At 45.3% G+C, this 15,565-nt stretch overlaps 1 protein-coding gene across 1 annotated transcript in view; it reads right to left on the reverse strand.

Moving 5' to 3' along the window:
• Positions 1 to 15,565, reverse strand: part of LOC310681173 (uncharacterized protein) — a 34,425-nt gene that overhangs the window by 13,763 nt on the left and 5,097 nt on the right. Inside the window, exons 3-6 of the mRNA XM_083448746.1 lie at positions 11,442 to 11,521; positions 9,245 to 10,063; positions 2,766 to 2,946; positions 138 to 285 (exon numbers count right to left, since the gene is read on the reverse strand). Of these exons, the coding sequence (XP_083304872.1) occupies positions 138 to 285; positions 2,766 to 2,946; positions 9,245 to 10,063; positions 11,442 to 11,521 (1,228 nt within the window). The remainder of the gene's footprint in view (positions 1 to 137; positions 286 to 2,765; positions 2,947 to 9,244; positions 10,064 to 11,441; positions 11,522 to 15,565) is intronic.

Here is a 15,565-nt window from a genome sequence, read left to right on the forward strand (position 1 = left end):
GTATAATCAGATTAGCAAAGAGCGTAAAAACAAAAAGGTTCCGTTGCCTTTTATGTTGTTATAACATTCCCTTGGAGCAAAACAGGCAAGTATTTTTTGTCTGCCCGTTTTCTGTTGAAAAAAGCAAATTAACATACCAGTGGACTCCCCCTGTTTAATCTCTTCAGCAGTTCGGTCGATGAGGACATAGAGAGACCACACCACACAAGTGATAGCAATTACATGGAAAGTCACGGAGCACATGATCTTCCTTCGCTCACTGGCTGTCATCTGCAGCTTCTCCCACTAGGAAGAAATCCAGAAAGCAGAACAAGTGGTGAGATCATAAAAGGAATGCCAGAACACGGCAGAAGAGGCAAGTTGTATTTACTGGAGACGGAAACTAATTTTTATTTCACTTTAAAAGTGCTGTTCCCTGCTTAGCAGGTGATCTGAGCAGCTTAGGGACACCCTCTAGCCATGGCACATTACTTACTATCCACATCCTTGACAGGCCAACTCAGAATTATTTGATACCATAAACATATTAGTCCAGATTTTTCTCTCCATCACTTATATAAATTTAACGACCTCAGCTATGTTGAAAATATTATGAAGTTGCTCCACCAGGTCAAGTTAAATGTTCAAAAAGCTGTTCCCACCGGATACATTTTATGGCCACATTTTCTGGCACTGGAGTGACCACAGAGTTTTCCCTATATGGCCAACAGCAGCTGCCCTCTCTCTGGTGTCTTGCATTAAAGAATGCACACATATTAGTTTCTGTCTAGGAAGGGGCATGTCATAGGTAGGAAAGGCCTTCTCTCCTCTCTTCCCCATTCCTTCAGACACCTTTATTTCCTGTCACCCTCTCAGCTCCCGACATCTCCTCCCCACACTTCTCCCTCCCGGCACGGTTTGAGAGAGGGAGAGAAGGAAAAGAAATAGATTACAAAGGCACCTCTGCTGGGCAATGGACCTCAGCTGGTGCTTAACCATGCTACGCAGGGCTGCCTCTGAAGATGCTTTAGGAACTTCAGCTGGTGCAGAATTTGGTGGCATGAAATGGCTCAGGAGCGCAATACCAAAAGGACCATCTCTCCCCATATGAACTGACCCAGACCCTGAGGTCATCATCTAAGGCCCTTCTTTGTGTGCACCTTCTGCAGGAGATCCGGAGGGTGGCAACATGAGAATGGGCCTTTTCTAGGGTGGCTCCCCACTTGTGGGATGCTCTCCCCAGGGGGGCTCGCCCGGCACCTTCGTTACGTATCTTTACGCGCCAGGCAAAAACTACCCTCTTCCCCCAGCCCTCTGGCTAATTAAACCATCTATGGCCTTTTCTATTACAGTGGGGGTTATTGTTTTGTTTGATATTACGTTACATATTTTTGTTTTCATACTGCAAACTGCCCTGCGATCCTTGGATGAAAGGTGGTACATAAATTTAATAAAAAATGATAAAATAATAAAACCCAACAAAAGATCTATTTCCTATGACTCTAACCTATTATACCAACCATATCAAATAGAGTTTTAAGGTATTGAGAGGACATTGCCGATATCATATTTACATCAATCCCACAAGGGTTGCATCATTCTTGTTTTTAATTACCTTAATAGCCTGTGCAATGGTTCACTGTTTATAACCCATGGCTGTTGTTTTCTATATTGCCCTGAGGGGAGACCTCAAGCCAAGACAGCAACACACACACCCCTCTCTTCCAGATAATAATAATAATAATAATAATTTATTATTTGTACCCCGCCCATCTGGCTGGGTTTCCCCAGCCACTCTGGGCGGCTTCCAACAAAAAATACACTAAAATGTCACATATTAAAAACTTCCCTGAACAGGGCTGCCTTCAGATGTCTTCTGAATGTCAGGTAGTTGTTTATCGCTTTGACATCTGATGGGAGGGCGTTCCACAGGGCGGGCGCCACTACAGAGAAGGCCCTCTGCCTGGTTCCCTGTAACTTGGCCTCTCGCAGTGAGGGAACCGCCAGAAGGCCCTCGGAGCTGGACCTCAGTGTCCGGGCAGAACGATGGGGGTGGAGACGCTCCTTCAGATATACTGGACCGAGGCCGTTTAGGGCTTTAAAGGTCAGCACCAACACTTTGAATTGTGCTCGGAAACGTACTGGGAGCCAATGTAGGTCTTTCAAGACCGGTGTTATATGGTCTCGGTGGCCGCTCCCTGTCACCAGTCTGGCTGCCGCTACAACAGGGATGCAGCCTGCGCAACAGGTCAAAGAGTTTCTCTCATGCTTATACACAAGCACACACCTCTGGCATGCCCACTAGTGCTGCTGCACATGCAACAGCAGTTCCTTTTGCACAAGCAGTGACAGCCCCTCTCGCACTCCATCCCCATAACCTTTCTCATGCACCCTTCCCTGAAACTACTCTCAGACCCCTTCAGGTTTCCCTCCTTCCTTCTGATAGCACCTCTCCCCCCTCCCCTCGCACACAATGGCACCTCTCACCAACATGCAATCGCATGCAGTGTTTGGGTGTACACTCAGTCGCAGCAGCATATACCCTCAAGCATATTTCTTTGCACAGGGAGCAGCTCATCTTTCAAAGCCGCATGGACACTCTCCGGCTGTGACCCCTCCCGACCCTGGCATAGTTACCGCACAGCTCTCTGCTATTTTCACTTGAACAAAGAAAACAACTTCAGATACCTTTTTAATGTGTGCTGCTTAAATGTGTGTGAAGTGGCCCTTTGAGGTAATGAGGAAATCTACAATTTACACGATTCAAAGCCATTCATTGCACCTACTTTTCTTAAAGGTTTCAATTTGGTCTCCATGATAAATTCGTATTTGCAGAGTTCACAGCAGCGGGTGTCCGAGCTCTTGATCCACTGCTGCAGGCAAGCCTGATGCACGAAATTAAGGCTCCCTGTGCAGTGACAGGGAGTGATTAGAGGGCTCTCATCGTCTCCTTCACAATGGCATATCCTATGTCAGGAGCAAAGCAAGTTGTTAGGGGGAAGATCTGTGAACCAAACCAAGAAAACACAGGCCCAATTCGCACGTAATACTTTGTCAAGACATGGCTTGGCACAAGTGAGCAAAGAGGTGGGCTCCTGAAGGAAAGATTGCACGCACTGCATTCCTTCCCAGGTCCGCTGCTGCTGTTGCGCTATGTGGGGCTAAGCCCTTGTTTTGCCTAGTTTAACATTCAACTTGGCCCAGATTGTCTTCCACTGTCTGTTACATCTATGACTGTGCGTGTGCCCAAGGTGCAATGAGCCCCAGGCTCTCTGGGAAGACTTGTTGCCAGACTGGAAAACCTAAGAGGCAAAGAGACTGGTGGATGAGGCCTTCAGGGATGTTATAGCTGTGTCCCACTCTGAGGATGATAGCTCCCCTACTGTCAGGGAGCATTGCTCCGAGGAAGAGGGAAGCATTCACTTAGAAAGGACCATTCCGGGGGGTGGGAGTGGCTATCCTCTATTCTGAAGATACTTCTCCAGGGCGTGGAGGAATCATGGGAGCAGTGGCGTAGCGTGGGTCGTCAGCACCCGGGGCAAGGCAAGTAATTTGCGCCCCCTAACCCAGGGCAAGGCAAGTAATTTGCGCCCCCCGCTGCACTGTCCCTCCCCCAGATAGTCCCTCGCTCTCTCTCTGCACCGCACGCCTGGCACCCTCCCTCCACAGTGGGCGGCAACCTGGCGGCTCGGATCGGATTCGCACAGCCAGCACTGCAGTGAGAGAGAGTGAGCCAGGTAGGGGCAGAGAGTTGCGAGTGTGAGCGCCCCCCCCCCCGATGTTGCGCCCGGTGCGGCCGGCCCCCCCTGCACCCCCCACGCTACGCCACTGCGTGGGAGTAAGAACTTATAGATAGAAGGGTGTGTGACAAACACAGGGTAAATTGTCTGCTGGGCGCAAAGGTAGCTGATGTTGCTCGCCACCCAGATAGCCAGGAGAGGAGTCAGTGTTTATGGTGCGTGTTGGCAGCAATGACAGGGGATGCTAAAAAAAAGAAGAATTTGAGAACACTGCTAAACAAAAAAACAAAACGTAGCACCAACAACATTAAGTTCTTTAAATACATTAGCAGGAGAATGTCTAGGGATCAGACCCTTGGATGATAAGGAATCCATAGGTGTGCTAAAGGAGCATAAGGGAACTGCAGAGAAGCCGAATGAATTACCGTATTTTTCGCTCTATAAGACGCACCAGACCACAAGACACACCTAGTTTTTGGAGGAGGAAACCAAGAAAAAAAATATTCTGAATCTCAGAAGCCAGAACAGCAGGAGGGATCCCTGCACAGTGAAAGCAGCAATCTCTCTTGCTGTTCTGGCTTCTGGGATAGCTGCGCAGCCTGCATTCGCTCCATAAGATGCACACACATTTCCCCTTACTTTTTAGGAGGGAAAAAGTGAGTCTTATAGAGCAAAAAATATGGTATTTGCATCAGTCTTCAAAATGTAAGATACAGGGCAGAATCCCAGGTGCCTGAATGAACTTTTGCAGGAGGGAAGTATGAGGAACTGAGGTGCAGTGACAAGAGATGAAGTCACAATCTTCGCTCCAGGAATTTGCACATTTGCTCAATCATGCCACACCATGTCTTGACTTAACATTACATGTGAAGCAATATGGAAGGGGTTATATACATTGAAGATCATGCATGGCTAGCCAGTACAGATCTCCAAAGGACTGCAAGGACGATTTCTGTTCAGATACAGTAATACAAATATGCTATATACACATAACACTACGTAAGCACAAGACACGGTTTTGTCTTTCTAGCTTTTCTAAAGCTCAAGAGGTGGGATAAATAAAGCCAAGAAAAGAACTGGTAACAAAGAGAGGGTGGGCAAAATAATTATAATACTTCATCTTTCTACAGGGACATTAATATCTTACTTACTGCACTACTTACCAGGACATAATACACCTTTAAATAAGTTAGGTATGTGTTTATGGGGTATGTTTTCATGTATGTTCTTTCCCTTGCACAAAGCCTCCAATGCTTTCCACTCAAACTTTTAAAGTATAAACACCATCTTTTCTTTACAAACTGCTATTATATTCCTACAACATTGTACCTTTAGTCTTCTCAAAGTATATTAGTCTTTAATATCCTCAATGTAATATGGATCAATTGTAAATGAGCGAGGAATGAATGCTGCTTGGATTAGAAAAGTTCGCTCTACTACTAGGAAAGAAGCAACAGGCAATGTTAGTTCATCATGTTTGGTATTCCAACACAACAAAACTGGCTGAAGATGCCCAAGTCTGAAAGGCCTCATCTATCAACTGTAAGAAACAGCACTCAGTCAGGCTCCTGTATGTGTGACCTCAGTCCAAAATAACACACCAAGATTAGTGGTGCACCTACATTTTGGGGGCCCTGAACTGATATGGGGGAGTCCCTTTGCAATCAGCAACAAAGTCTGGGTAACCACTGCTAACTTCTTCAGTGGCTTGGTTCCATAACAGATCACCAGTTTTGTTTTAGTTACATCTCACATTTTGATTGCAATTGCTGTACTCACATGTCCAAGTCACTGGTGTGAACAAAATGTCCCTATGCTTTATCGTTTTTGAGTATCAGCTCAGCTGGTAGAGCATGAGGCTCTTAATCTCAGTATCATGGCTTTGAGTCCCATAGGTGATGAAATATTCCTGCATTACAGGAGGTTGGACTGGATGATCCTTGTGGCCCCTTCCAACTATTCTATGATGGGAGGGGGGATGAAAATTAGGGAAATGTTATATACATGCAGGATCCCCTTTTTAAAGCAAGATTTTTAATCCCAGTGCTTCTGGGATTAAGGGCACTGAAGATTAAGCTTCATTACAGTGGTGCCTCACAAGACAAAAAGAATCCGTTCCGTGAGTCTCTTCGTCTAGCGTTTTTTTTTTTTTTTTGTCTTGCGAAGCAAGCCCATTAGCGGATTAGCGCTATTAGCGGCTATTAAAGGCTTAAGGGATTAGTGGATTAGCTGCTAAAAGGCTATTAGCAGCTTAGTGCCTTAGAAAAAGGGGGTAGGGAGCGGGGGAAAACCCCCAGGAATCGCAAGACATTTTCGTCTTGCGAAGCAAGCCCATAGCAAATTCGTCCTGCGAAGCACCTCCAAAACGGAAAACCCTTTCGTCTAGCGGGTTTTCCATCTTGCGAGGCATTCGTCTTGCGGTGCACCACTGTAATTTCCTAGTAGATTTGCCCCTGTACCTGATCACTGATGTTATGGGACTAAGGTCTCTCTGACCATGTGCTGGCAACCTGTGATGAAGTGTGTCAAAGAAGGGTGTGTGAGCAACTGATCCCCTAGGGAAGAGTGCAAAAGCCTGGGCAGAAGACAGAACCTTTTGGGACAAAATGAGCGGCAAGAACTCCTCAACCACCTTGAGCAGCATGATGCTGCAGAAACCACAGCTCCACTTCTGCCTCCTCCTTTCAGACTCCTAAACTGGCCACCTAGCAGTTAAGAGCACTCGTGCTACAGAGCAAGCGTGAGTGTGTGTAACGTATGTTGTGCTATGTGTATGTGAGCACTACACTCAATAAATACCCCGACCTGGCCACAGTGATCCATGCGGCAGTCATCTCCAGGCTTGACTACTGTAATTCGCTCTATGCGGGGCTGCCCTTGAAGGTGTCCCTGAAACTCCAGCGGGTGCAGAATGCTGCAGCGATGCTCCTCACGGGGTCTCTGGCATGGGAGCATATTCACCCAGTGGTTTTCAAGCTGCACTGGCTCCCGGTGGAGTACAGGGTCAGATTTAAGGTGCTGCTTTTGACCTTTAAAGCCCTTCACGGCCTAGGACCGCCTCTCCTGGTATGCCCCACGGAGAGCCTCAAGGTCCATAAATAACAACACCCTAGTGGTCCCGGGCCCTAAGGAAGTTAGATTGGCTTCAACCAGAGCCAGGGCCTTTTCAACTCTGGCTCCAGCCTGGTGGAACGCTCTGCCTCATGAGACCAGGGCCCTGCAGGATCTGATTTCTTTCCGCAGGGCCTGTAAGACAGAGTTGTTCCGCCTGGCCTTTTGAGCCAATTTGATTCCCTCCCTCCCTCTCTTTCTTTTTTCTTTTCCTTCTCCTCCTGCGATGAGGCTACATTTTAATGTTCCATTATTTTAATGTTGTATTTTACTTTTGTTTTTAAGTTGTAATCATTCATCTTGTTTTTATTATTGCTTGTAAGCCGCTCTGAGCCCGGCCTTGGCTGGGGAGGGCGGGGTATAAATAAAAAAATATTATTATTATTATTACACTCAATAAATGCAATGTTGTCGTCCCCCAACTCCACCCACTTACAAGACTCTTACTTAAATTGTTTCAGGAAATAGATTGACACTATGCCCAGCTACAACATGCTTATTCAGACAGAGCAAATAAAGTCCTCTAGTTTTGGGGAATCGGTTTGATTGAAAGTGCTACTGAATCCTACAACGGCACAGCCAAAGTGGCTTGCTGGGTGGGGCAAGGCCACCATGCTAGTTTCTTGGCATGTGGGTCACTTTTGCTTACCAAGAGGGAAACAGCGGGTTTTGCCAGGGAGAAGGGCGGGACAAAAAAAAAAAAAAAAGGCGCTTATTGGCACAGTGTGGATGAGTCCTCAATGTAGCCATGATACCATGCCAAATGACAGGTCATAGGCCAGGAGAGATTCATGCACAGTAAAGTTACTACTTATGTTTGGTGTCATAGGAAGTATAAAAAACAGAATGATCTCTCTACCGGTGGGGATCCAAGAAGATCTCCCTCCACAACAGTTCTATTAGGTAGACTGGCTCTCTGTCCAGAAGTACTGGAATAAAGAAAAAAAACCGGATTGTCCTAAAATCTAAATTGTTACATACTGGAGGATTCAGTGATATTTGTTGGTTGCCTTTGAAGGAATAAAGAAGGAAGGGAGGAAGGGCTGGATTTCTTGGAACTTTGTACAAAGTGACCAGATCCACTTCCCCTTTTCCCAAGATCTCCAATATTTCTTTATCGCCTCCAGAGACAGATTGATGGTGACACATGCAGTCAAGAAGGAATTCGCTTTTCGTGCCAACCTTTTTCTCTCTCCTTCAGCACTGAGGCTATTTGGAGAAAGGAAACAGAAGTGCAATTACCTGTCTCCAACTTCTTTTCTTAAATAGGCTTCAGACCGCTGGCAATGCAGCACAACCTTTCTCTAAGGAATACACCAAACGTTGTGCTGACTGTAGGACCGGAATTAACTCCTCCAGTTCACCTTGTTTCAGCAAACAACGTGGGTGCTATTCCAGAAGCACATCCTGGGGGCTGGAAAGGTGGCTGAAGCTCTGCTCTGGTTGCCATCACAAGTGGTGTTTTTTAAAAGAACTTCTGGTGCCACACTAAACATACCTAAATGTCTCTTCCCCCATTCCAAGTTAAACTCGTTCGCCCCAACCAACCTGATTAGATTACCATGCCACGTGGGAACAAGTGAATTTTGAGGGGAGATTTCAGATAAGCCTTAGTAAGTCTTTGACGATATGGTTAGGATCCCAAGATCCATTTATGGAGCAATTTTGTATATACAGTGGTGCCTCACAAGACGAAAAGAATCCGTTCCGCGAGTCTCTTCGTCTAGCGTTTTTTTTGTCTTGCGAAGCAACCCTATTAGCGGATTATCGCTATTAGCGGTTTAGCGGCTATTAGCGGCTATTAAAGGCTTAAGGGATTAGCGGATTAGCTGCTAAAAGGCTATTAGCAGCTTAGTGCCTTAGAAAAAGGGGGTGGGGAGCGAAAAAAAATCGCAGGAACTTGCAAGACATTTTCGTTTTGCGAAGCAAGCCCATAGGAAATTCGTTTTGCGAAGCACCTCCAAAATGGAAAACCCTTTCGTCTAGCGGGTTTTCCGTCTTGCGAGGCATTCGTCTTGCAGGGCACCACTGTACCTAACTCAATCCAGTTAAGTTCAATGGAACTCACTCCTAGTTAAGTGGGTGCAGGACTGCAGCCACCTCGTTTCTATGTTCTTTCAGTCTGTAAGTTCACCTTCGTCTTTCACACAAGTAGCCCATTTTCTTTTCTATTTATGGCTTCACCTGGGTATTTATGGGTTTTACCTTGGCCACTCAATTGATTTGTTTTTTTCAAAGAGTTTACTAACTCAAGAGGAAGTTATGCTAAAAGGACAGATCAGTAAGCTGGGAGAGCAGCATGGTCTTAAAATTGCATGTGCTGAAGCAAGCAAGAGTGGAAACACGAGGGACAGAGTAGACTACAACAGAGTTGGGAGGGGGTAGAAGAAAAAGACCGTGCTTTGTAAACCGACCTGCAGGCATCCCCAGATACAGACACAGGGGAAAGCGGGGGGGACATTTCTGACAAGGGGGAAGGACAATCTAGGTCACTATCCTTTTCAACTGAACAGAGTGGTGCTCGTAGCTCTGTAATTTTCAGCCTCACAGAGGAACTGTCCTCAAAGACATCGTCATCTCCCATGTCATCTGAACAGAAACCTGTGCTCTCTACCACCACACTGGATGATTTCTTTGGTTGCAGGCAGCTTGAGTTGTTATCCAATTCATGACTGCTGGCGCTGGAGCTACGAGAAGAGAAAAGGTACTGCAGCAACTTTTTGCTCCGGGATGTTTCACCTTCACACTTCTCCTCCAGGAGAGGAATGTGTACGGCACTAGCCCCAGAAGCGCTAGAGTAATTGGTGGAAAGAGTCTGGAAATAAGAGAGTTTGGAGCTACTGAAATTAAAGGGCCTGAGGTTGAATGTTTTCTTCTCCTTGTGATAAAATGTGTTAAGCTTTAAACACTGCTCCTGGGCTTGTGTGAGTTTGCCTTCTGAACAGGTTCGTTCTGCGTAGTGAAAGCTCTTGAATGCGCTCTGAGCCTTCTGGTCCATATCAGTGAGAGACTTGGAGAATTTCAGAGACTGGATAGCTTTTCCATTCTTAGACTTGAGAACATGGCCACAATCATGCCCATGGAGCTTTTTCTTGGAAGCCTGCACCATATCCTGACAGATTACTGTCACAGTGGCCCCTTGAGTCAGAGAATTCTGGGAGACAGGATTTTTCAAGTCAACAGCAGATTGCACTGGACTGTGATGACAACATTCAGAACACACTGCACTGGAACTGCATGCAGAACAGTGGAATAAAAGCACAGAAAGTAAAAACAATTATAAAAAGAATGCATACAATTACGTGAAGAAATGACAATTTCAGCTAGTGTGGGAATGACAAGTAGCAAGCAGAACAGAAGTGGCAAACAGTAGCATTAAACAGACAAATCAATATGATGCCATGTGTGCCATGCCAATTTCCTTTAAGCGATGTGAACATGCCATTCAAAGCACAGCATGTGTGGGCAGGGACTGCTGAACCCTCCAAAAGTACTCTTAACAACTGTTCTCCTGGTGAAGCTCCAAGATCAGAAACAACCCCCACTGGAGGGAAAGCAGCCGAGGATAATGATTTTATTTAATTTATTTATCAAGGTTCTTGGGGCAGTTTGGAGTAAAAAATTAAACTGTAAGAAAGAAGTAAAATACAAACATGAAGTCTAAATCAGAATAAAACCAGCAATAGCATAAACCAACAGCAGCAGTAGTGCAAAGCATATGCACTAGTCCCGGGGACGAAAAACATCTGATCCTACCTGGCCCTGAGTTGTAAGGTAGCACACTTCAGAGAAGGATTGTCCCGTAGGGTCACCAAGTAACCTTCAAAGACCAGCAGCTGCAAGAGCAGCAACAGAAACACCTAAAGCTTGGAGTGGGCATTTTCCATCACTGTCCCCCAGAGCAGGGAGAGCCAACTTGATGTCCACCAGAAGCTATTGGACTACCAGTCCCATCATCCCTACCCATGTCCATGCTGACTGGTATTGATGGAGCTGTAGTCCAACAACATCAGAAGGGCACCACATTGGCATCTCCTGCCCTAGAGTTTTGTAAGTCACCACAAGCTTTTAAAGAAATCTTATTACTGCTTTATTTATGTATATTATGTTAGCCATCGTGGAGGCCTGATGTGTGGCAAATCTTGTAAATAAAAATACATGTAATATAAATAGGGAATCTATTTAAAGAGAAAAAGGGAAGAAGCTGTTCCGTGCTTTTACCTTGAATTCTGGACTGAACACTCCATTCACTGTGCTTTTATATTCCACAGGTGGGCAGTCTTTTTTCTGATTTATAGGAAATTGGCATGACATGCAATGTAACACACTAATTGTGCCACCTTAACAACAACTTCAGCCCTTAATAGTATACACCAAGACTGCTAACTTTCCTGTGTGTTTTTTGCTTGGAAAGGCACTTCTGTTGTTGCGTTTCTGTATTTTCATTTTGAGAACACTAGAAAAATGGCTACATATTGGAGGAGTCAGGTGTCTGAGATTCTTGCTTTGGACTGTAATCCATGCACCTCATCTCTGACAACATGAGAATGTTTGTGAATAGCCATCATGTGCAAAACTGAAAGTAATGTTTTACTGCAACCAGTACTTTACCTGCATATATCCTGACTGGTTGGTGTAACAGATGTTTGACAGAAAATGCGGGGAGCAGAAACAGAGGTTGAACCACCAGCCTGCAAGAAAAATAACACGTATGTTTTCACGTGTGTTTCACACAACAGGATTCTCTTTCTAACTACAATACATGATAATTGTTACACACAGAGAGAACATTATCCAGAGCAGTACACATGGGTGTAGAGAGAGAAAAAGGTAGCGGTGAGTTAACATCTTTATAAATAGCCATTTGATTACTGCTGGAGCCTCTTCTCTTTCCCTTCCTAGTTTTGACAATGAGAATGGAATGAGTGATTTGACATGACAAAATAATACAATTAAAGGAGCCAGAATAGCCTATAATTTCTTGTATGCATTTGCTTCCTATGCCAACTTTCTCCAAAATCCAGTGCAAATGTTTTATTTTGATGACCAATTTTGTTCAGCATCCAAAAACAGTCCTCTTGCCTTTTTAGTTTTTTAACAACATGAATTATATTTTCTACTGCACTGTTGTATGAAAGCACGGCTTAGATGACTGTGATTAAGTGGTATACAAATTGTTAAAACAAAATTAAAGAAGTCTTGTCAGTAGACCCATTTAATAATCTGCGATCCATTTACTAATTACAGAGTTCAATCTCTTAGCCAAATAGACAGATTTTAAGATATTGGCTGAGAAGAGCTATTGGTCTGAAAGTGTAAGATGTTTCCTTTGTTTACCTACAGCTATAAGGTTTGATATATTTCAAGTCTCTGGGAAATCTTATAGCATCTAACAAATGTCCCAATAAAGGATTTTTTTTAAAAAAAACAACAAAAAACAACCCTACGATGTTTCCCTTCTTCCCTCTCCTTCTGCAATTTCACATACTAAAATGCTGAACTTCTAACAAAAAACTGTAACTTGTCCCTAAGTTCAAACCTCATAACCAAGGATAGAAAAGCAGCTAATGTAACATTTTTTAAAAAGGAATCCTGAGGATACTGGAAATCACAGGCCAGTTAGTTTAATATCTGGCCCATAGAAGAATAAACCCTGTTAAAGCAGAACCAGCATGGCTTCTGCAAGGGCAAGTGCTGTCTCACTAATCTATTAAGGTCTCCGAGAGTGGAAACAAGCATATAGTTAGTAGTGACCTAGTTGACATAATGGACTTGGATTTTCAGTGAAGTACCTTGTGAAAATCTCTTGAATAAGCTTTGCAGCCATGGAGTAAGAGGACAGGTCCTCTTGTGGATCAGGGATTGGCTAAGCAACAGAAAGCAGAGATCTGAATAAATGGACAGTTTTCCAATGGAGGGATGTGAAACATGGAGTCCCTCAAGAATTAGTACCAGGCCCCATGCTTTCTAACTTGCCCATATCTAGAGTTAGGAATGAGCAGTGAGGTGGCCCGGTTTGCTAATACTAATCTTTTTAGGGTGGCTAAAACAAAAAAAGATTGTGAAGAGCTCCAAAGAGAACTCTCCAAACTGAGTGAAATGCAGTACAGTGCTACCTCGGTTTAAGAGCAGTCCTGTTTACGAATGATTCGGTTTACGAACTCCACAAAACCAGAAGTAGTGTTCTGGTTTGCAAACTTTACCTCGGTCGAAGAATGGAATCTGAAGGGTGGAAGGGCACCGGCGGTGAGATGCCTCATTAGGGAAAGCATGTCTCAGTTTAAGAATGGTTTCAGTTTAAGAACGGACTTCTGAAACGGATTAAGTTAGTAAACCGAGGTACCACTGTATAAAAAATTCAGCATCAACAAGTGTACAGTGATTTACATTGGGGCAATCCCGCCCCACCACAAATTTTCATGGCGGTGACTGACTGGGGACAAGATCTTGAGGTCATAATGAAGTGTACAGAAGCTTTGAGAAAGGTGAATTCCATGCTAGGGATCACTAGGAATGAAACTGAAAATAAAACTGCCAATATCATAATCCTCCTGCAGAGGACCTTAAGGTCCATGAATAACCATAGTTTAGAGGTCCCGGGCCCTCAGGAAGTCAGACTATCCTCCACCCGGGCCAGGGCCTTTTCAGTGATGGCTCCAACCTGGTGGAATGCTCTGTCCCATGAGACTAGGGCCCTTCAGGATTTAACCTCCTTCTGTCGGGCCTGTAAAACAGAGTTATTCCGCCTGGCCTTTAATTTGAATTCAGCCTGATCTTTTAATTCCCTTCTCTTCTTTCCCCCTCCCCTTTTATGAAGATCACCCGCTCTGAGACCCCACAGCTAATTCTCCCCTGGCCTAATCACTGGCCCAAGTAGGACCAATTCAGCCAGCTAGCCCTGGGGATTATCTAATTGATTTTTGAATTTTATTGTTATTCATGTTTTTATACTGTATTTTATGCTGCTTTTATACCGTATTTTTCGCCCTATAGGACGCACCGGCCCAAGAATCTAATTTGGGAGGTGAGCTGAAAAACCTTATGGCTCATTAATGGCCACTGACTGGTGGTAAGGTATATCAGAAGCAGTACCGTGATTTTGGAGATGGCTCTCCCAATACTTGGACTAAAAACTCCAAGGTCAAAACCTCTCCCACCTTATAGCCCACCCAGTCTCATATTCACTCTGCCTTCCAAACTGCACACTCAAGGCGGGTGAAAATGGAATGTGCTGTGCACAAGAGTGGGGTGCCGTTCCAGTACAGAGTATCTTTTGATCTTTTGCATCATTAGCTCAAGGACATTCCCACCCACAATTCCCAAAGTCTAAATTATCTAAACTATCTTACTTTTTAAAGATACCTGAAGGTAGTTGTGTTTGAGGAAGTCTTTAATGTTTAATGCTGTATCACGTTTTTTAATATTTGGTTGGGAGCCGCCCAGAGTGGCTGGGGAAACCCAGCTAGATGGGCAGGGTATGTATGTATGTATGTATGTATGTATAAATAAATAAACAAATAAATATAATTATCAGCAGCAGCATCATGTAGGCAGACATAACCAAATACAATCTGAACTGCAAAACATCCCTTTCAGCAGCACCCTGTGCAATGCCAAAATTCGGCATGCACCCGACCTCTCGGTCTCCATTCTAAATCATAGTTGCAGCGCCACACGAAGCTCCGCGTCCAGTGCGACAGAACCAGTCACGCTCTCCTAAATCCACCTCTGCAACAAGTCTCTGACATGCCCCCAAAATAAATGACAGCTCTCAGGATACTTCAAACCTCCAGAGCCAGCCACCACACAGCCCACCCAACAAATGACCCAAGTAAGGAATCTCAACCCCCAGGGAAAATGGCTATCTAGGAGCCCAGAACTCAGAGAGGGCACACAGCATGCTCCATGAGAGAAGGGGGGGTGAGGGTGGAGAGAGCACTTTGCTCTTCCAAGATGTGTCCCAAAACACACAGATAATCCCAATCTGTTTGAGAACGCTCCCCTGATAGAAACAGCAGCACCTGTCATAATGCTGGAATTCATGTACACATGGCAAGACCGAAACTCAGCCCCAGCCCTTGGCAGGCCTACTGCAAAGTCTGTGCTGTTCATGTAATGGTTCTAGGGGTTGCTCGTGCGTGGGCTTGTCCCAATGTCTGGCTGGGTTGCCTGAGTGAACCTTTCCTGTCCGGGCAGCCACTCGCCCGTGACTGTCTCAATCGCTGGCAGAATCCGTCAGTGGGCGTTTCTTAAACTTCTTCTAGCAAAGAAGTTCTTTGACACCCAGTCTCCGCCTACTTTCCCTGCGCGGAAGCCTTCTGCGCAAGGAGGGCGTGGGCAGCAGAGGACCCCTTCTCTCCCCGCTGGTCCCCGGCAAGGAGTCATGGGATCACCTCACCGATTCCCCCATCTCCCCCCCTTCTCCACTGGAGCTACGTTGATTCTCTTCCCCAGAAGATGGGCTGCCTCTCCCACTCCCGGGACGCTCTCTGGGATCCCTTCAGAGCTTGCTCTCTCCCTCGGACACTGATGGCAGTTCCCTGACAGTTCACTTCAGAGCTACTTCCTCCTTTGCCACCACAAATACCTTCCTTCAACAACCCAAGTGCTCAGCGCATTGTGGACACCAATTCCCATTTGTTCTCCCCATCGGAGTAAATGAGAACCCAGAGTACTGGCAGCCTAAGGTAACACAACCGTCATCATTCTACTTTCCCTCTCCAGTTACCAATGTT

Source organism: Podarcis tiliguerta (genome assembly GCF_965153285.1).
Source record: "Podarcis tiliguerta genome assembly, chromosome: 7".
Classification (NCBI taxonomy): domain Eukaryota; kingdom Metazoa; phylum Chordata; class Lepidosauria; order Squamata; family Lacertidae; genus Podarcis; species Podarcis tiliguerta.